We start from the raw sequence: 22,062 nt of genomic DNA on the forward strand, positions 1-22,062 counted from the left end.
CAAAATACAAAGCTGCTCTCAGATGAGAGAGATTTGATTGATGACTCTGGCAGGTACCGACGACTTGTTGGGAAGCTTATTTATCTCACAGTTACTCGGTCAGATATCCAATATACAGTGGGGGTAATTAGCCAGTTTATGAGCGCTCCACGTACCTCCCACTGGGCAGCCATGATTCAGATTCTTCGCTACTTGAAAAGTGCGCCAGGGAAAGGCGTGCTATTAAGGAAGCATGGGCATGGGAAGTTGGAAGGGTTTTGTGATGCAGATTGGGCAGGGTCATTAGCAGATAGGAGATCCACCACCGGATATTGGGGGTAACCTGGTGTCATGGCGAAACAAGAAACAAGACATAGTTTCCAATTCAAGCGCATAAGCAGAATATCGAGCCTTGTCACATACGAGTGGAGAGGTTATCTAGCTGCGCTCCCTCCTATTTGAGATTGGTTTCTCTTCATCATTCCCAGCTTAGCTTTATTGTGACAATAAGGCTGCTATTCACATTGCTACCAATCCAGTTTTTCATGAGAAAACCAAGCACATAGAGGTAGACTGTCACTTCATACGTCAGAGAATATAAAAGGGTGAGATATGCATTTCCTTCACTTGATACTAGATCAGCTAGTTGACGTTTTACCAAGTTTTTGAATAAAGCTAAGATAAATGATATTTGTAACAAGCTAGGAATATATGATATCTACATTCCAGCTTGAGGGGGAGTGTTGAAGTGTATATGTGCATAAGGGTGATATGGTCTTTGCAATCTGCACTCTTTTATATAAATACGTAAGTGAGGGGAGCTAATCTCTAACTCACTAATTCTCTCATTCTCTTCACCTTTCTTCTCTTTCAACAGAAATGATGTCTTAATATTATTATTAAAGTAACAAGGAATTTACAATGTTTTCCAAGTGGACGACTTTGGCATAGTGGAAATTCGATAGACTTATTACATGAAGAAATAAATGACTTGGACACTACATAATGTAAAATATTTGCGTTTGTGTGAGTTAAATAGTGATCCACACCGACAACGATGTAAAAGACACTAATGCGGGAAAGACTTAAACGTTGGAGCGAGAATGTGCATGTGATGAATCTATGAACTCTGTCAGAAAATATAAGTTCCCTTGATCTATGCCTTGACGAGGAGCTTCTTTTATGCGGATCCTTCACAGGTGTTTAACTTACCAACTTCTCCAAAAGCTTAAGCTGTTGGAGAAAGGCGTTATTTATCTTTTATACTTTAACACTCCCCCGCACGTGTGGCCAACTTGGCAAACACGTGGCACATGTGGTCCCACTTTGGGCCGACCATTGCATGTGGATTTTCGCTATCCGGGAGGTTTGAACTCGAGACCTTTGGCTCTGATACCATGTTAACTTACCAACTTCTCCAAAAGCTTAAGCTGTTGGAGAAAGGCGTTATTTATCTTTTATACTTTAACAACAAGAACACTAAGTAGAGGTAAAAAAGTAACAACCAGATTGGAATATAAACTGAGAAGATGGAGGTTTCTCTTGAATACCAGCCACAACATATAGCTATGGAGAGGAAGCTCTCACCATGGGAGAAATCTTTACTGTCTCTGTTTTTTTGGGTGTGGGTGAGTGGGGGGGGGGGGGGGGGGGGGATCACTCTTATTATGTCGGCTCTCGCTAGCGTGGTTGCAAGGTTGGGGAGATTGTAGAAGAACTTCTTGTGGAATGACAATGAGGAATCCAAGAAGTATCACTTGGTAAACGGGGAAGTTGTTTCTAGCTCCAAGAAGGCTAGTAGGTTGGGATTTAGAAGCCCTAGCTGGGAAGTTGTTTATAGGCCCAAGAAGGCTAGTAGATTCTTTATATGTCTCTTCCTAGTGACTTTTCAGTTTGCGGGCATCAAGGGTTTGGCGAGATATCATGAGATGTGCCTGGGCCTTTCAGTAGTGCGAAATAATTTCCCCCTATTTCTGAAGTACTCCTTAAGTGACAAGTTCCCTAGACTCTTTTAAGTTGCCTCCAATCACTTGAATAGTGCGCTTCGCATTCAAATGGGACAACATGAAGGTGGTGAAGGATGTTATGCTCAGGCATGCCTTCTTTGAAAGGTAGTTGGATTTTTGCAGTCTTTGAGAGATTATAGTCCATGTATATCTGTTAGTTGTGTCAATGATGTGAGATGGGTCTTCTCTGGGCCTATTGGTGTTGTTGACTCCATTAGGGACATGTGATGGCACTCAGAGAGTGTATATGGCATGTTGATCACATCGCTCATAGTGAGTTGATTGTGGAGGGAGATTTACTTGATGTCATCAGATGAGTGATGAAGAGGCGTGGGTACCCTTGACGATTTACCGACGCAATGGGGTAGATCTCGCACTATATTGAGGGACAGAATCCTTAGATCTAGCATACATGTAGACCAGTTGATGGAGAGGGTTGGCACTTTAGCTAGCTAAGGATGGGGGTGGCTAGGGTGGATTTAAATTTTTTCAATGTTTAATTTTCTTTTTGGCCTTCTCAATCCGTTGAAGCTCTTCTGCCTCTTTTTTAATAAACTTTATTAACCATTCAAAAACAATATATACATCAATGAAGGGCCGTCACCCATAATAATATGAGAAAGACCTGAGTAAGGTTACATGGAGATCATTTTACCTAAGTTGTTAGCGATATGGTTCATGGTGCCCGCATATATGACCCACAAAGCTTTAGAGGGTGTAGTGACAGACAGGTCACTCATGTGATGAGCCACGGCTATAAATGAGACTTTGGAAGGTTGGGCATCATTCGATATTAGCAAACAATAGTTGTGTATATTATGAAGTCGACAAATCTGACAGTCACAGCATATTTGATCCAGTAGGGCAACATGACAAGGAGTAGGAGTAAGGCTCAAGGAAAATGCTGGAATTGGGTAACTACTGGATGAGCTAACATTGCAGGAAGAAGACCTCATCAGGCGACTAGAGAACCTCAAATTTGTCAGTAGTGGGGCGTAAATGACGTGGGAGCCTAGAAATGTCCTTAGATGCAGACATTATACCGTTGTGCTAACTATGTAACACAACACTCATAGAATGATGGGAAAATTGAGTGATTGAGAATAGAGGTAGTGTACATAGTTTAATGAATCACCTCTAACGCAGTGTAGAGTGTAGCTGTAAGCCCAATGGTTCCCACCCTTGGCATTTCCTTCTTGTTTTGATGATTCCAAACACAAGTGATTTTAGTTCACTAATATGTTTGAGTGTCTTTAGTTGTAGATTTCATTAGTGTGCAATCAAGAAGCTTGAATCAAGCCCACGGAGCGTAATTGGACCATATTTAGAGTACCAAAGTCATTGGAGATCCGAGGAGCAATCGTGGACTTGAAGAGGAGAATTCAAGAGAAGATCAAGTGTGTTTGAGTCCATTTTGGAATGTATAAGATCCATCCTTAGATTAGGTTTATTGAGGCATAAATAAGTCACTAATAAGGTCCCATATAATACAAAAGAGTAAGGTAAAATCAATAGACCACAGTTCCCAAGGGTAAGCAAAAGACAAGCACTAAACTAAAACATACTTAGTTGACTATTAACCTTAATCCTAGGAAAATTAGTCCAATTTTTTTAAAATATTTTTGAAAATAGTTTTAATAGATAGATCTCGTTCTTATGATGTCCGTAGAACACAAGAACGTCGAAATCTGATAAGAAACGAATGAGATATGAATTTTACAAGTTAACCATGAAAATCTGGAAAACTGTCTTCGGGCATCCGAAGTCGGGTGTCCAAGGAAAGTGTTCGGGCGTCCGAACATGTTAAAAAAAAAGTTACCCGAGGAGCTAAAAATCTCAGAGGCGCCCGAAGCCTTGTTCGGGCATCCGAGTCGGGCGTTTGAAGATCCCATCGGGCTTCCGAATATTGCTTTGCCAGTTTTGTCTTTTCCCAATGGCTGTTTGGTCAGGCGTCCGAACTGCTTCCGAGAGGCTTCTGATAGGGGTGCAACTTGGGTCGGGCTCAATACGAACTCGACGGGTTCAACCTGATTTTGGCTCTGGTCGGGTTTGGCAAATCGGAATTCGGGTCGGGTTAGTGTTAGAGAAAGCTGACCTGATTTTATTTCAGGTTGGGTTCGGGTTAAGGCATTACAACCCGACCCAACCCGGAACCCGAAGTCTCCATACTAAAAAGTAAAGATTTTTGAAATTATAAGCAAAGGCAATGGCGCCATTTACTTTTCAAAGCTTACTTTTTAGTATTTCATAGCTATTAGTCAAAAGTTTAACTTTGACAGCCACTACTCCTCGCAATACCCACATATAAAGTAGAATCCCATCTTCCTCCAAGTGTACAACAACCACCCAAGAGAGTTACTTTCCATGTCATATTTTTATATTAATCTCCTCTTTCCCAGTTTATGACTCTGACACCAAATAAACATAATTAGGAACCCGCCCCCCATTTCTCTCTCCCATCTTCTCTTCCTTCTCAAAGTTGACTCTAAACCCAACCCTCTCCTTTCATCTACCTGGAGTGCTAAGTGCTAACAACTCCATATCTTCGAAGGTTGCAGGCAGGGCTGAGGAGGGCAGGGTTGAGGCCGCGGGAGAGAGCTTCCCAACTACTACTTTTTTTCTCTTTCTCCTTTTTGTCTCTCAATTCCCACCTCGTAGAAATCACCCTTCCATCTAGGCTTTTTCTCAGCTTTTCCATGGAGTTTGTTTTGGTCTGTTCTAAAATCAATGTCCTTGTTCTCATTTTAGCCCTTTTCTCACCCTTCCAATTTATTCAAAGCCCAATGGATTTTGGGCCTTTGAAAATCGGGCCAGGTTCGGGTTGAAGGAATTGTTCCTCGGGTTGGTTCAGGTCGAACCCCACTCGTTTGGCACTCAGGTCGGGTCGGGTTCGGGTTGGCCTCAACCTAACCCAACCTGGCCCGAGTTGCACCCCTAGCTTCCGAACTATCCGTTGGAAAGTCTATAATGGCTAGTTTTTGGGTGCAACCTACATATGTGTGTGTGTGTGTGTTCCAATCTTTTCTAAACATAATTCTAACACTCCTAAGCCATCTCAGAACATATTAAGAGTGACTTAAACTTATTTATGCCTCTCTAATCTTACATTAAGGATTTGGATCATAGGCTTCAATTGTACATCTTCAACCACGGCACTGTAACCCTTTGAGAAGTCTTTATTTCAACATTCAAGAAGTGTATTTGGGCGAATGTGAAGAGACGTGGAGCCATCTCAAGAGCAAGTGTTGGAGACGCGTAGCTTTCTCCGGAGTTTGTAATTAGGTTGATTCCCCTCTGTTAAGGGAATCCATTTTAGTGAAGCCATCAAGAGTCTTGGTGGAGTGGAGTAGGTCCTAGGCTTGGACCGAACCACTTAAAAATCACGGTGCACTCTTTCTATCTCTCTCTTTCTCTATCTCTTTTCGTTTGTGAATTTGATTTTTACTTCCTTGTGGTTTGTGGTTTAACTTGCCATTTAGTTTTTGAATTCCACACTCATTTTTGGCAAAGTTTTTGAAACCCAATTCACCCCCTCTTGGGTTGCCATCCTCACCTGGGACATTGGTTATTCAGTAGCCGACCTTATAATACTCATTGAGAGGCTGTTTGATGGCAGCAAATTGATAGATAAGACCTTTCATCTTGATCGAACTCGTGAAGGGACGATTTTCTTTTTCGGCTATTCCATAGCTCATCTTGATCTATATATATATATATATGTGTGTGTGTGTGTGTGTGTGTGTGTGTGTCTCTCTCTCTCTCTCTCTCTCTATATATATATATATATATATATATATATATATATATATATAGAGAGAGAGAGAGAGAGAGAGAGAGAGAGAGAAGGGACGATTTGCTTTTTCAGCTATTCCATAGCTCATCTCTCTCTCTCTCTCTCCATATATATATATATATATATATATATATATATATATATCTCTCTCTATATATATATATATATATATATATATATAGAGAGAGAGAGAGAGAGATAGAGAGAGAGAGAGAGAGTTGGTGGCATACCAAGAGTCATATTCCTGGTTACGCACCTAACGCGAACCTGGATCTCCTGATGGCAAAATTTGATCCTTGGCATACCATGACTCATCATTGTAGTTACACTCCCAATGCAAACCTGGATCTCCTGATGGGAAGGCTTAATTGTAACTCCTTGGGATAGAAGAATGAACAAAGAGGGAAATGATGATGAGAAAAGTGTGTTAAAAGCAGACACCAGACTGTAAAAATGTGGTATTTTGGAAGGATGAAAGTTAAGGCAAAAATTTATTAGGAAAGAAAAAGGAAGACCAGAGAAAGAGAATGAAAGGGTTATATCGGTCTGGAGAATGTAAGGGTTGCATAGGTATGAGATCAAATATAGATTTGGGTTTTAACGATTTCATGAGGAAGGGAGAGAGCCGGTTTGCTGGAATATTCTCAAGATGATGCTGAAAGGTACCTGTTTTGAAGTTTGGGTGCTAATATCCACCTTTTTAAAGTGAAAGATGATTAGGCCTGATAGAAATAAAAGAAAGGACTCAAGTGACCACCAAGTTTGCATAAGGCTTGCAGTCGGCCTCCAAAGGCTGGGAAAGACGTCTTTCAGGATCACTAGGCACCATCTCCACAGTGTATGTCAACCAGTGGAGAAATCTTTGTTGTAAGGAGTCTGTAATCAAGGTCAAGTTCTTAAATGTGCAAGATCCTCATGATCATCACTAAAAATAAAGGGGAATTTAGCCTTCCTACTAGTCCTTCCATTGCCGTGTAAAAGGGCCTTTTGATCGACCCTTGGTTCGTGGCATGCGCTCATTGAAGGGAATTCTCAATGGTCCTCACTATGAAGAGGGGATTTACCTCCAGTGGCTAAAATAAAGTGGGAAATTACATCCACATTCCATTCTCTGCTGTGCACATGGGCATTGTTTTGTTTGGGAATGCTTTTTATATGGGATAATATGGGCTCTTCGCTGCATATTCACTTGTCAAAATATTTCTGTAGGTACAATTGAACCATCCAGTTTCTTTTTTTCTTATTGGGTTGGAAGGAATGATAAGAATGAGACAAAATTATGTTTCGCAAGCAGTATGACTTGTTATCTACTTGCAGAAATTAGCTTCTTCCCTTATTTTTTTTATCTTGATTCTTTCATTTTCCTATCATTGTGTTTCCTTTGGAGGAAAACAACTTGGGTAGAAACAGTGAGGAAAGACTTGATAGCTAGGAACATAACAGAGAACATGACCTTGGATAGGATAGAATGGCAGAAAATGATCCACGTAGACGAACCCAACTAGAGCCAGGATTAGAGCCGGGTAGATTCCTTTCACCTTCTTCATGAAATTTTTCTAAAGGATTCATTTAGCCGACCCCAACTAGTTTGGGACAAAGGCTTTGTTGAGTTGAGTTTGAAATGTCACAATGCATTATTTTTTATTTTTTACATCATTTATTTTGTAATATTTTTATTTGCTCTGTTTGCGAAGTTTTGAAGATGCCACTTTCAGTTTTGCATTCAATCTCTAATCTAATAAGTGATCGCTTCAAAGGTTGGAGGTCTGGGGGATGTTGTCTGTGGTCTTAGTAAAGCACTGCAGAAGAGAGGACACCTCGTGGAAGTTGTTCTTCCCAAATATGATTGCATACAATATGATCGCATTGGTGACTTAAAGGTATGCTAATTTCTAACAGAAGTATAGAGATTTTTTTTCTAAGTGCTTAGTCATACTCTTTCATGAGAGCATCATTGCATGCTTCTTTTAGGAAGAAATTTTTGGATGTCGAACATTTTACATGCTAGCTATTCTTGCAGGCCCTAGATGTGGTGGTGCAGTCATATTTTGATGGTCAGATGTTCAAAAACAAAGTTTGGGTTGGGACAGTTGAAGGTTAATAATTCTATTTTTATCCTTATTTTCAATTTGAAAATATGAAGGAAAATGATACAGAGACCGAGAGTACAACCAGTGGGAGAGCCTAACAATGAGAAAGTGCCATGTGTACAAAAAAAAAAAATTTACTTTTTTGCTGATTTTCCTAAACCTAAGGGATGGCTTACGCCACTTGTAATGCTGTGGCGAGAACCTATTTGTTCTGTCCCCTTTTCGGTCGTACTCTCGGTCTCCATAGCATTACTTGTGAAGTAATTTATGTTGAATAGAATGTTAATGATGCAGGTCTGCCTGTATATTTTATTGAGCCTCTGCATCCAGCTAAGTTCTTCTGGAGAGGACAATTATACGGGGAGCATGATGATTTCAAACGTTTCTCATACTTTAGCCGTGCCGCACTTGAATTGCTTCTTCAAGCTGGCAAGAAACCCGATATAATCCATTGCCATGACTGGCAGACAGCTTTTGTTGTAGGCACTTGCAAGGCCTAGCATTTATATTATAAATTGTTTTAATCTGGGTTCTCTGTATTTTTCTTTCATATAAAACTGAATTTAGTAGGCCTGCATGGGCATTTTTCTAATTCCACATAATCATTGCTTTTCAGGCACCACTTTATTGGGATGTATATGCACCCAGAGGCTTTAATTCGGCTAGAATATGCTTTACATGCCACAATTTTGAATATCAGGGAACAGCACCCGCGTCTGAGTTGGCATCATGTGGCCTTGATGTTCATCAGCTTAACAGACCAGATCGGATGCAAGACAATAAAGACCATGGGCAAGTCAACCCCATTAAGGTAGGAGAGGTCAATGATGATTCATTTATATGGGAGCAGTAAATGTTACATTCTTTACGTGTTCCTCTTTGTTCAGGGTGCAATTGTGTTCTCAAACATTGTAACCACAGTTTCACCAACTTATGCTCAAGAGGTGCGGACTGCAGAGGTATGAATGATGGTCTTTGAATGGAAGTAGGGCTCACATTTTCTTGTCTGTCGACCAGAAACAGAGTGGGCCCACGTTGTTTGGGTGATTCAAAGCATTCATTTGATGGGCCCTGATCTAGATAGGGTGGCCCAAAAAATCATCTCCATAGGATCGTCTGAACCCTTCGATTTGTGGAGGTAAAAATGGACAGATTAGACAGATTTTAAACCCATCCATTTTAAACCTCCACAAATCAAGGGTGAGGATGATATCCTATGGAGTTGATTTTTTGGGCACGCCCTATCTATGTCAGGGCCCATCAAATGCATGTTTTGGATCGCCCAAACAATGTGGGTCCCCTATGTTTCTTGTTTACGGACCAGATAAGTTATCTGGTCCGACAGACCAGAAACACTTTTCCCATTTTATATTTCTTCTCAATGGCTTTTCAGTTTCTTTTGATTTTCAGCTCTGTGGTTACTTTATACTGTTATTCTATAGTTTAAATACATGCTTACCAAATTTCTTTCTGATAATCAATCTTTTTTCTTGCTTTACAGGGTGGACAGGGCCTTCATGCAACATTAAATTCTCACTACAAAAAGTTCGTCGGAATTCTTAATGGAATTGATACAGATGCATGGAATCCATCTACTGATACTTTTATCAGTTTTCAGTACAGTGCAGATGATCTTCAAGGGAAAACAGATAATAAGTGTGCTATAAGGAAGCATCTAAAACTATCTGCTGATGGCACACGGCCACTGGTATTAACTGATTATATTTTCCATTATAGCCTGCTCTGATGTCTGATAGCTATGTAAATACGTAGTTGGTCTACTACAATTGTGTAAGCCATCATTATAATCGCATAGTTGTAGTAAAGGAATCTGGCTTTAGTAGGGGTGTAAACGAGCCGAGCCGAGCCGAGCCGAGCTTGGCCAGGCTCGCCTCGGCTCGTTAAGCTCAAAAGCTCGGCTCGGGCTCGGCCAGGCTCGCGAGCCTTACCGAGCTCGGGTTATATTATGTTCACACCCCTCATCTTCCCTGGACAGCCCTACTAGTGTAATTTGACTACTTTTTTTACACTATGGGGGGTGGTCCTAGTAACAAATGAGGTTCCAAAAATGAAGTGACATATTTTGCCCCCCCCCCCCCTTTCACTACCTGGACAACCCTTTTAATGTATAAATTAATATATAATATATATATTTAAATATATTAAATTCTTAACCAGCCGAGCCGAGCCTGGCCTAAATTAGGCTCGGCTCGTTAAGGATTCGAGCCGAGCTCGAGCGAGCCTCCGAGCCCGAGCCAAAATTGACACCCTTAGGCTTTAGTTATTAAGTTATCAATGTTGGAGCAATGTGTACCGTAAATAAGACATGATATTGATTCATTTACTATGTTATGCTTTTTGAGCTTGATACGTATCCTTTCTCTTTTTGTAACCAACCATTACACCAATCGATTCTTTAGAATGCCAACTGTTGAACATGGTTTTAATTTCCACCAAAACTGAAATGAAATGACCGAAATGTTTCATTTCCGTCTCCACCGAAATGATACCGAAACCAAAACCAAAATCGTATGTGCATTAATGGTATGCTAAACCAATCCCTCACCATTGTATTTGTGGTAAGAGTACGTGAACCTTGTCTAAGGTTTCGTGTTCAATTCCCATAGGGATTGGCACCAAATATCCCCCTCTAGTGGTATGCTAAATCAATGTATTATAGAAGTATAATTATGTGAATCACATGTGAAATGTAGTTTATGTATTATATAGAAATATTTATATGAATTGACATGTGGTATGCACTGAATTATCAGTAATGCGCGATATCGCATGTCACTATGTGTTCGATGCTATTAAACCATAATGGATGGTAGGATCGCTTATGTAACGGTTTCTACTTGTGTATTTGTTCATATTCTAGCATTTCCTGGGGTTTAATATCAAAATTCCATCATTTACATATGTTTCCATCGTTTCCGTGATTTTACATGATTTCCAGTGAAATTTCCAACCGAAACTGAAATGTTTTTGTTTCCATGGTAACCGAAACCGAAATCGAAATTTAATACCTCGCTGTTGAACATGAAGCATTGGGTGGAGTAGAGTAGAAGGAAGTGGAAATGGGAGAATGGCAGCTTTCTTCTGGTTGGAGCACAACATGGAGTTTGGACAGTTGAAACTATAATAAAAGAATAGAGTTTTTGAATACCTTGTGAGCATAGATCAAGACCAATTTACTAATTGTTCTAATTGTATTTCACTGATTGGAGTTATGTACGAGAGCAACTGTGTTATGGGTGAGAGAACTGTCTTTGAAGTTTGAAATAAAGGGATAATAATGTAGTATAACTTCAATGCCAGATTTTGACCCAGGATTTAAGTTAGCATCTCATGTCTTTCTAAAGTAGTATGATTTGTGTTAATTATGCATAATTATTATAAATATACATAGACACTATGCATCTAGTCTTTTCAGATCTCAAGGAGTGACACACTGTTAGCAAATTAATTAATCATAGTCCATAACTTTGTCTTTTGACGGAAAATGCTATGGATTGAGAAACTCTAAGTATCCTGAGGCCCTGTTCGTTTGAGATTGTGACAACCAATTGTAAGCCCCTAACTTATTATCAGACTCAAATTTGAATGTAATTTTGAGACCAATAATAGATTTTGGACTCACAATCGGTTGTCAGAATTTCGAACGAACAGGCCCTAAGTTTTATAATGTTATTGCATAAGAAGGTTCTCACTCTGAGTTTCACTGCAATCGAATGTCAGAATATTTTATTCATTGCTAATTTTATATATGAATTTAAAGGATCCTTCGTTGATCTATTTGTGTATGTGTTACCATCAGTTGTAACTCGTATGTTAGTAAGGTATACTCTTTTGTAAATTCATTTAAGGTTATTTATGTCTGCAGAAATCTCTATTTTAGATTAAGTTGACTTATTACTTTCACAGATATATGTGCCTTAAATTCTCAATGGTAACATCATGTTGTAGTTTCTATCATATTTATATCTATATGGGATGTGATATTTTCTGGTATTGAATTCTCGATGATAATATCATATTGTAGCTTCAATTGTATTTATACCTTATTCTGGAAGTGCCACTTAATCATTTTGGTGTATAAACACATCTTACTGTGATGTTAAGCAGCTTCTTGATGGTAGATCATGTAACTTGCTATTTTATACATGATCTTACTCAAAATTCGTTTATGTTTTGTGACTTAGGTTGGTTGCATTACACGATTGGTGCCCCAGAAGGGTGTACATCTTATTAGGCATGCGATGTACCGAACCTTGGAGTTGGGAGGACAGTTTGTGCTTCTGGGTTCAAGCCCAGTGCCACACATTCAAGTAATATGCTCAATACTTAAATGCTTATGATTTTTTTTTTCCAACAATATTGTGATCAACAGTTTGATCTCAACTTACTCAACAGATTAAATAACAGTGTATTCCATATTCTTTACCTTATTTTTCTAGCCAAAGAGTGATTACTTCAGGTTTAAATTTTTTATTTATTAAAATGCAGAAAATAAATATTAAATTGGTATCATGAGAATTTTTTTTTGAATAATAGTGTCTTGAGAGTTTTTTATTTTTTTGAACAGTAGTATCATGAGTGTCTAGTTAATGTCTACTGTCAAAGGTCGGGTTGAGTTTTTTTTCATAACATCTATTCAACTGATGTGTGCACGTCCTTTTTAGAGGGAGTTCGAGGGTATTGCGATCCATTTCCAGAGTCACCCTCATATTCGGTTGGTATTGAAGTATGATGAGGCTCTTTCACACAGCATCTATGCAGCATCTGACATGCTTATTATCCCATCATTATTTGAGCCATGCGGCCTTACACAGGTATTATCATAACATTATTTCTTGAATCTTATAGGTGATAAAACCACATCACCTAAATCTCATGTATGATGTTCTTTTGCAACTTTAAGTTCATTACCATGATATATCCTTTTGTTTCCGAATAGAATGTCCTTTTAGCATGTTTTAATGTTTTGTAAGCATGCTTTAATGTATATGCTGAGTGACATAAGACGTTGCATCTACACTTGATTGTCATTTTACTCTCGACCTATGGGACAAGTATCACCACCAATTATTTGAAGAAGAATGCTAAACTGAAGGGTGCCCCGGCAGAAACCCAGCAACAAGGGTGCCCCATTGGATCCGTGTCACCTAACCCCATTTATAATGGCTTTAATTCTAGGGAAAATTACATTTACACCCCTCTAGTTTCTGACACATACACTTCTACCCTTGTGGTTCTAAACGTGACGAGTACACCCCCTGAGGTTTCAAAACGTGACAAGTACACCCCTTCCGTCAACGGTCCGTCAATTTAACCTGACGGAAAGACTGAAACTAACCATGGTTAATATTTTGAGGACAGAAATACCCTCATTTGCGGAGGGATTAGGGTTACGCCATTTCCCACCGCCGCCGTCGCGCCACCGCCACCTTCGGCCACCGCTTTCGTATCCATCTCTGGCCATCGTCGTCACCTCCACCACAAACAATGAAACCCCACCCCATGGCTACATCAAACCCACATTTCAAGAAAAAAACATTGATAAAAACAAAAACAAAAAAGCCCCAAAATATTAGGGTTTATATGCAAATAATGATAATGGTGTGAATGAAGACAAATAAAACTCCTAAATCGAGGGTTTATGTTGATAAATAAACAAGAGTTTGAATCAAACCCTAATTTTTAGTTTTCAAGTTTGAAAACCCTAATTTTCAGTTGGAGAAGACGAGGGCATTTTGGTCATTTCCACCTCGCCGTTTGGTCCGTCCAGTTAGAAAAACCCAATGGAACCACAGGGGGTGCAGTTGTCACGGTTAGAACCACAAGGGTAGAAGTGTATGTGTCAGAAACTAGAGGGGGTTTAAATGTAATTTTCCCTTAATTCTATGATTTGGCCGACACTTTTAATTTATTGTTGACACACGTGTCGTGTCGAGTCCGACACGACATGTCCACACTCTTTTCGACACTTCTAAATATCTGCTAGAAGTGATGGTAACTTTATATGTATGTACGTGTATGGGTGTGCCACTATTTCTAAATTTTTAGGGGTTTCCATGCCAGACACCCTGTATTCGTGTTGAAATTCGGCACACAAATCTATATCCACAAATCAAGATTATATGTACTTTCTATTTTAGTCGTGCCCCCGTTTCTAAATTTTGGGGGTTTCCCATGTCCGGACACTCACTCCCCAGGAATTTCAATTGCGCTTATATTCATTACTATAGGAATTGGGTTCAAGCTTTCCCTAGCCCCTTTTCATCAATGGACTCCTAACGTATACGAAGGAGTGCGGGTGTTGACATGCGACACACGTGTCCTTGTCCACAAATCCCTTTAATTTTGTACTTTCAGTGCGATTATAAATGCGGATGGGTGATTTGGATCCAATGGGCAACCTTAGGGCTTTTGCAAGGCCGCCGCCGTTCAATTTAGCATTCCTCTTATATGAAACGGTATTTTCCCAATAATTTCTTGATAAATTGAATCTATTATAAGGACATATGCCTTTTTTGTTAACATGATATTATCACAATAATACCTTGATATTTGTTATTTCTTATATAAATGCATTTTAAGCTTTATTTGTGTATAACTTTAGAATTTTGTATATATTTTTAAATGTTTTTTTAAAAATTTTCTGCGACAGTTTCCCAACATTCTCCTGATAAATACCTGAGCTGATAAATTCTTGAGGACAATATTTGTGCTCTAGAATCATTTTCTGGTTTGCAGTTTTATTTATTTATTTATTTATAAGGCTCATTATCTCTACAGATGATAGCTATGCGATATGGTTCTCTACCTATTGCAAGAAAAACTGGAGGATTAAATGATAGGTGAGGAATATGGTTTACTCTTTTGCAGATTCCATCAATTTCATTGGGACCTCTGTTATTTCATTATTTAATCTCATCTTATTGTTTCACAGTGTTTTTGACATTGACGACGACACGATACCTATTCAGTTCCGCAATGGTTTTACATTTTCAACACCTGACGAGCAGGTTGTTTATCTTTAACCATTTTATACCCATTTTAACAAATCACAAGTTGTTGGTTCTCTCTCCTCTGTCCTAGTGTTGGATTATCATTTTATCATTATTTCTTGCTAACATTATTACAGGGAGTAAACGGTGCTTTGGAACGGGCATTTAACCTCTACATGAAGAATACTGAGAGTTGGAAGGAGCTTGTTCAGAGGGATATGAAGATTGATTTCAGTTGGGACTCTTCAGCTGAACAGTATGAAGAACTTTATGAAAAGTCTGTGGCTAGGGCGAGGGCGGCAGCAAATCGTGCATAATCTTTTCAATGCTACCTACCAGTCCCTATCTCAGTTTCTCAGTACAGTGGAGGAAAATCCTTTCTAATGGACTCATTCTTTTGTGGTATCTTCACGTTACTGCAGCATTTTTTGAGTTCCACTGAAGCTTTGTTTGGTATATGGCGTCATTCCAAATGTGACGGAATGGGTACAAACGTTACAAAATTGGAGAAAATTCTTCTTGGAGCTACACATGATTGTGACTTTGTGAGGATGCAGTAAATTGAGGTACCTCAACCAGCGCCATCTGATCTGTACTTTTTTCCATGATTCTTTCGTTCATTGAACAATCTATACTTACAGTGTAAACCGATTTTTCTGCTTCTATACAGGCAAAACTGTCGTATGTTTGTATTAGTTGTAATACAAACCTTTTGATCAATACAACTATATTCATATGTCATCTGAGTGTTTGGCTATATCCTATCGGCTTCTTTTTAAGAGTTTGCGCTCGCATATTCGTCACAGAATCAACGGTCCTGATCACCATGTCCATGTGTTATATTGCATAGCTTGTGTAGAAAACGCATGTTTTTTTGGATTGCTTTTTTCTCAAGGAGACTCTTACCTAGATCCAAGTGAAAGTTTATTGTCATTTTAACATAGCAGAAATCACAAGAAGATAACAAAGGGATAACACAAGAAAAGTAGTATAATTTGTATTGTATTCAAGAGAAAAATTGAATTCATTTTGGGTTATTACTTACAATGATATATGTTGCTGACTCCCAATCCTAGACTTAGCCATCAATAGTATTTTTGCGGGATATTATGTATTCAAGAAGTTCACTGCCATAGACATTGTCATTTTTTTCTTCTTAATTATCTAGTTAAAGGAATGAAGAAAGCTGAATGCTTTTGGCACTACCATATATTGATAATTGCAAACTCAGCTTTCTTTTCTTTTTTAAATGGGCTTGTGAAAGTTTAATGGGAACTAATAACGTTTGGCTATGGCAGGTGCTTAAATAAGAAAAGACAAGATGAGTTAGTGCATTTATCATGACTTTGTAGTGCAAGAATCAGCAGCCTAAACTAGTAATTTTTTATTTTTTATTTTTGGGATTTCCTAGTGTCCATCGCAGAAGGCATTTCTTAGATGGCCTGTTGCATGTGAGAGCAGCCACATCGGCATTTATTTATTCCTTTTCTACATGAGGAGGAAGAGGACATAAATTTAAGACAAAATCTGCTGAAAAGTGAGCCTATGTGGCTGCTCTCACATGCAACAGGCCATCCGCTAAATGCGGTCTGCGATGGATGCTAGCAAATCCTTTTTTTTTTTTTTTTTACTTTGCAATTTCACGTGCAAAAGATATCCTTTTTACTTGATCTATTTGTAGGGTCATTGGTTTTAGTGGTTGGGATTGCCCTATTTCTGCATAGTATCATATATTTTAACCTTTAGCTTTTAATCTTACTTCGAAAAACACCTTCACAAAGGGATTTTTCATTTGGAAAATAAAAGTGAAAGTGAAATTCCCCAGGGATTGCGATTTCCTCAAGGATTTTTGTATTTCTTGGGAATTTGAGCTCACTTCATTGTGTTTTGCTTAGAATTTATATGGTGGCCGACCGTCAGAATTACAAGGGCAGGGTGTCAAAACCCTGGCCTTTGATTTTTTATCCTAGTCAAACCACCTTTCTTGACTTCCTATTTAGATAAAAAATCAAAGGGCACGGTTTTGCCACCCTGCCCATGTAAATTTGACGGTTGGGCATCATATAAAAACTCGTGTTTTGCTAGCAGCCCCTTTTCACTTCCTCAAAATATAGCAATAAATGCAGCACTCTTTTCCAAATAGGCTATGTTTCTTTAGACATAAAAATGGACGTAAAATTTGTTTTATATTGTAAAAATGAACATAAAACAAAATTTACATCGATTTTTACGTTGAAAGAAACAGAGCCATAGGGAATTGTTTACCGTTTAAGTGAACGGTTTCAGGACTTGCACCTTCATGCTTTCCCCATTAGCAGAACCCAAAAGATTCGTAAAAATCGTAAAACATATATAAAATTACATTTCCAATACACCTTAGGGCACTCATTTGACGCCTAGCCTTAATTCTAGGGAAGTGATATATTTGCCTCCTTTTATTACCTGGGGCAGCCCCTTCTAGTGTATTTATGATTACTCTTTTACACTAGAAGGACAGTCCCAAGCAAAAAAAAAAAGGGGGTGAATATATCATGTCCCTTAATTTTACTTCATAAAATTATAGCAATAAATGCAGCCTTCTTTTCTAAGCAAGGATGTGTTTACCATTTTAGAAAGGGTTTTGCTAAGGTGTGGGAAAGGAATTTTACACATTTTTTTTATAAAAATGACTCAAAACATTTGTAAAATTCTCAAGGATCAATTACTGTTACATGGATCAATTACTGTTACATGCTGGACAGTTGAAAAAATGATGAGAAAATGTTGAGTTTTGAAAAAACACTAAGAAATGCTATTTTATTAAAAAATGACTTTTTAGGACGAAAATACCCCTAACCTTACTTTATCTTTCTCTTCTTTGTTTTTACACTTTATCTTTCCGGCGATAGAAGCCTTCTTCTCCGGCGAAACATCTTCATTTCTCCGGCATATGCTCATTTGTCTTAAGAGGTCAGAAGGAGTTCTCTAGAGACGCCATTTTCTCATTTTCTTTTTCCTCCTCCAAATATCCAAAATCTCATTATCTTTGTAAGTATTTCCCCTTTTCTAGTGGCTGTAGCCAAAATCAGTTGCCCAAAGAGCTTTCACTAGGAAAAAGGTAGTGGAAGCCAAAATGGTACTCGCACGGGTTATTCATAGCTAAAAAATAGGTTACTTGAAGCTAAAAAAATGTAACTCGAATAAAAAATCGATAGCTCAAACCCACAAAGTGATAGTCGAAGCCAAAATAAGAAGCAAGGCACTCGAAGCAAAATGATAGTCGAAGCCCAAAAAATGCTAGTTGAAGCCAAAAAAAAGTTACTCCAAGCCAAAAATGATAGTCGAATCTAAAAAATGATAGTCGAAGAAAAAAAAAAGATAGTCGAAGCCAACAAATATTTCTCGAAGCTAAAATATATTAGTTAAAGACGAAAAAAGTTCCAAATGTTACTGGAATTTAAAAGTTTTAGTCGCAGCCAAAAACATGTTAGTCGAAGCAAAAAAACCAGTTATTCGAAGCCTAAAAAAATTTAGTCGAAGCGAAAAACACAACGACGAATGTTACAGGAAACACATTTTTCACTTCGACCAAGTAATTTTTGGCTTCGACCAAGTAAATTTTGGCTTCGAATATCATGCTTTGGCTTCGAGTACCTGTTTTTGCGTTGAGAAGAAGAGGGGGAGATCTTGAAACCCTTCGACAAATTTTCTTTGGCTTCGACTAAATTTTTTAATTCCACTAACATTCAGAACTCTTTTTGCCTTCGGTCAAGTAGATCTCGTTCAAATATCAGACGGTGGTAAACATCACCTACCTTGGACCGACCACTCTAGCAATCAAAACAGGGTAGTTCTACAAATTCTACCATAAAGATTTTGTCCTCTCTGAAAATAACTAATCATTTGATGTCCATTGGATAGCATGAAAATGATGAACATATGACTTTGCCATAGCATCTCTTTTACAAGTTTAGAAGTTAAGAGAGGTAGTGGAGTTTTCCATTAGCCACAGTAACACAACAAAAAATTATCAAATGGGGTTTCTCAACATGTCCATAATCCAATTTCTCCTTCTCATCTTCCCATTCTATTTTATTCATCTGCTCACATGACGATATAAACACTGATAGATCGGTGCTCTTGGCTTTCAAGAAAGGCATAGTTGTTGATCCTCAGAATCCCTCAGGACAAAGGAACATCTGCTGCCAGAGAAATGAGATGTTTCGCAGGAGAAGAAGGCTTCTATCGCCGGAAAATCTCTTCGTTTCACACAAAATGCGTCGGAGTAAAACCTAGAAATGAAAGAGTGTAAAACCTGCAAGTAAAAGAGTAAAATGGTAAAACCAAGAAGAGAAAGATTAAAGTAAGTTGAGGAGTATTTTCGTCCCTAGCAACATTCCTTTTAATAAAACAGCATTTCTTAGTGTTTTTTCAAAACTCAACATTTTCTCGTCATTTTTTCAACTCTCCAGCATGTAACAGTAAATAACCCAATTCTCAAACTATGTGAAAAATGATTGGAAAATTCCTTCCCCCATGCCCCTTAACAAGTGCCCTAAGGGCACTCGTTAGCAAAACCCTAATAAGTATGTAGACTATAAGAGGAATGCTAAACTGAAGGGTGCCCTTGCACCCTTGCTAAGAACCGACTACAAGGGCGCCCACATTGGTCAATCTAACCAAAGTGCATTTATTATCCATTTTATTTGATATTTTTAATGCACTTTGGTTTGATTGTCCAATAGGAGCACCCTTGTATCTGGTTTTTGCAAGAGGGCCATTTAGTTTAGAAATCTTCATACAATAAAATATAAAATGAACTATATATAAAAGGAAATAACGCTCCGGGTAGGATCTTTCCTTTCAAACACGAACCGAACAAATAATAGGTCGGGTTTTCCAACTTGAAACCGGACCCACATGCGACCCACAAATATGTTGAGGATTTAAAGAATAATATGGCTTACCAGATTTCTGTTGAAGAACAGAATAATACGGCTTACCCTCCGTCTGACATGCTGATACGAAATTAATCAAATGTGAAAACCTCCAAGGGTGACGGTGACTTCTTGTCAACCATCGAATAAAGTTGAGGGGGTCACCCTCTACCCCCAATGATGATACAGCACTCTCATCAGCATGCATCAAGGTGGCAAACGGATGGCTTGGATCCTATTTTTCAACTAAAGGACTTAAATATCCAAAAAAAAAAATAAAAAATTCTTGGATCCTAGCCCTACAATCTATAGCGGAACTGCATACTATGGAAACCTCTATAGATCTGAGGGTTCGGGTCATCCAATGAAAATTATTTTTGGGGTAAATATGCGGCCCATCAAATGGATGGGTTGGATCATCCTATGGGGTAACCCTTATACTTTTTGAAAAATACTTTACTATACGGGCTTACACCATATTACATGTATATCATGTAAACTTATGAGTTTTTATATGGGAAAGTGATATATATATATATATATATATATATATATATATATATATATATATATATCTGTTCCTTTTTAGTAATTATCTAATGGGAAAGTGATTATCTAATAATTATTTTAATCTAATGTGATAGATTTACACTAACCCATCCATATCTTAACTAAGGTAGGGGTAGACACCAATGAACCAATATTATAATCACGATGGGTTCACAAGGTAATTTCACATTACCATTCTCTTCAATTCAATCTATTCATAGGCCCACAATTTCAACGTGGCAAACGTGCGGTGGGGCAACCAACTCAGAATGAATACCTTAATTTTGAATAAATTTTTCTTTGAGACCTCCCATCTTTATAAAAAGAAATTAATAGGGTTGCCATAGGAAAATACTATTCACTTTTGGATAAAAAAAACTTGTACCACGTGTCAAAGGAATAAGAAACATAAGTACTAAAATAACCGTAATGAAATTGTTGGAGGGGGTATTTTCGAGAGTTTATGAAATATATAAGTTTTGGACTAGAATACCCCCCAAACTAGCCGTTTGAAACACCTTTTTAGGGGTATTCTCGGGTTTTTTTTTATTTTAAAAACACATTTTTTAAAGGTGGCATCCGGGCTCGTGGGCCAGGCCGCCCAACCAAGCCCACCACGGCCCGCGACTTCGTGCCGGCACGGCACAGCACGCGTCACTATAGCTATCCATGCCGTGCCTCGCCGGGCCGCGGGCCGGCACGGCCCGTTTGCCACCTTGAAGCATGCCTTAGACCTTGGAGCACCGCCTTAAGTTCAGCTTCATTAGAATCCGCTTTACTGATCGGTTCAGAGAATGCCCATATAGTGGCTCCCCTCTCACATCTAAGAATGCCTTTGATACCCGATGGTCTCAGATTGCCCAAACTTGACCTGTTGAAGTTTAGCTTGAAGCAATCCGGATCTTATGGAATCCACCTAGAGAAGGTCCCTATGCTCCCCACTAGAGCAAATCTCGCTCCATTGCCATCATAAATCAGAGCTAGAGGTAAACTTGAAGCACGGGAGAGGAAAAAAAAAAAATTAGGATCGTTGCACAAACATTTTTCCATCGTCCCCATTCAATAACACAAATAAATTTAATTGGACTGGCATGTGGGGCATCTAATATTCATCATAGGGGTCCTATCAAATAGTCAGACTAGATCGACCATAAGTGAGACCCTACTATTAAATAGTGGGTATGCAAAGAGAGAGGAGGAGTAGTGACAGTGGAGGAAGTGTCATTGCGCACCAAGAAATAATTAAACACAGACATATCCTTAGATTAGGACATATTATAATTAATATTTATTTAAACCGCCCCACCAACCTTTTTTCTCCAACAGATAATAAATATTAGGGATTTGCTAGGGACCATCACAGAAGGCATTTCCTGGAGCGTCAGTTGCACGAGAGAGCAGCCACCTCATGCCTTCTGCGATTGTCCCTAGCAAATCCCTAAATATTAACTACTACCTACTAGTCGGTGTAAACTTCTTTATAGCAATTAAAATATTGGGAAAATTACATTTACACCCCCTCTAGTTTCTGACATATCCACTTCCACCCCTATAGTTTAAAACGTGACAAATACACCCCTGTAGTTTCAATTTATATAAGGTAGGCCCCTCAGTTGACGGTTCGTCCACATATTGAAGGGTTAGGATGATCTGATGGAGCTGATTTTTTGGGCACACTCTATCTATGTCAGGACCCATCAAATGAACGCTTTGGAT

At 38.6% G+C, this 22,062-nt stretch overlaps 1 protein-coding gene across 2 annotated transcripts in view; it reads left to right on the plus strand.

The window, feature by feature from the left end:
* SS4 (starch synthase 4) overlaps nucleotides 1-15,622 on the plus strand; it is a 32,051-nt gene extending 16,429 nt beyond the window's left edge. The window contains exons 6-17 of one of the 2 annotated variants that reach the window (XR_013255149.1): nucleotides 7,536-7,658; nucleotides 7,799-7,874; nucleotides 8,163-8,347; nucleotides 8,485-8,679; nucleotides 8,756-8,827; nucleotides 9,370-9,576; nucleotides 12,074-12,199; nucleotides 12,554-12,703; nucleotides 14,670-14,731; nucleotides 14,824-14,899; nucleotides 15,019-15,447; nucleotides 15,552-15,622. Coding sequence is in view for 1 of the 2 variants with exons in the window: in XM_077394843.1 (XP_077250958.1) it covers nucleotides 7,536-7,658; nucleotides 7,799-7,874; nucleotides 8,163-8,347; nucleotides 8,485-8,679; nucleotides 8,756-8,827; nucleotides 9,370-9,576; nucleotides 12,074-12,199; nucleotides 12,554-12,703; nucleotides 14,670-14,731; nucleotides 14,824-14,899; nucleotides 15,019-15,198 (1,452 nt within the window). In the remaining variant the exon portion in view is untranslated. Of the gene's footprint in view, nucleotides 1-7,535; nucleotides 7,659-7,798; nucleotides 7,875-8,162; nucleotides 8,348-8,484; nucleotides 8,680-8,755; nucleotides 8,828-9,369; nucleotides 9,577-12,073; nucleotides 12,200-12,553; nucleotides 12,704-14,669; nucleotides 14,732-14,823; nucleotides 14,900-15,018 lie in introns of both variants that reach the window. The other variant, XM_077394843.1, reaches the window with a different exon arrangement.
* Nucleotides 15,623-22,062: the final 6,440 nt, after the last annotated feature.

This window comes from Tasmannia lanceolata, unplaced genomic scaffold (assembly GCF_043159265.1).
Source record: "Tasmannia lanceolata isolate RefF3 unplaced genomic scaffold, GAP_Taslan_0.1 ptg000013l, whole genome shotgun sequence".
Classification (NCBI taxonomy): Eukaryota; Viridiplantae; Streptophyta; class Magnoliopsida; order Canellales; family Winteraceae; genus Tasmannia; species Tasmannia lanceolata.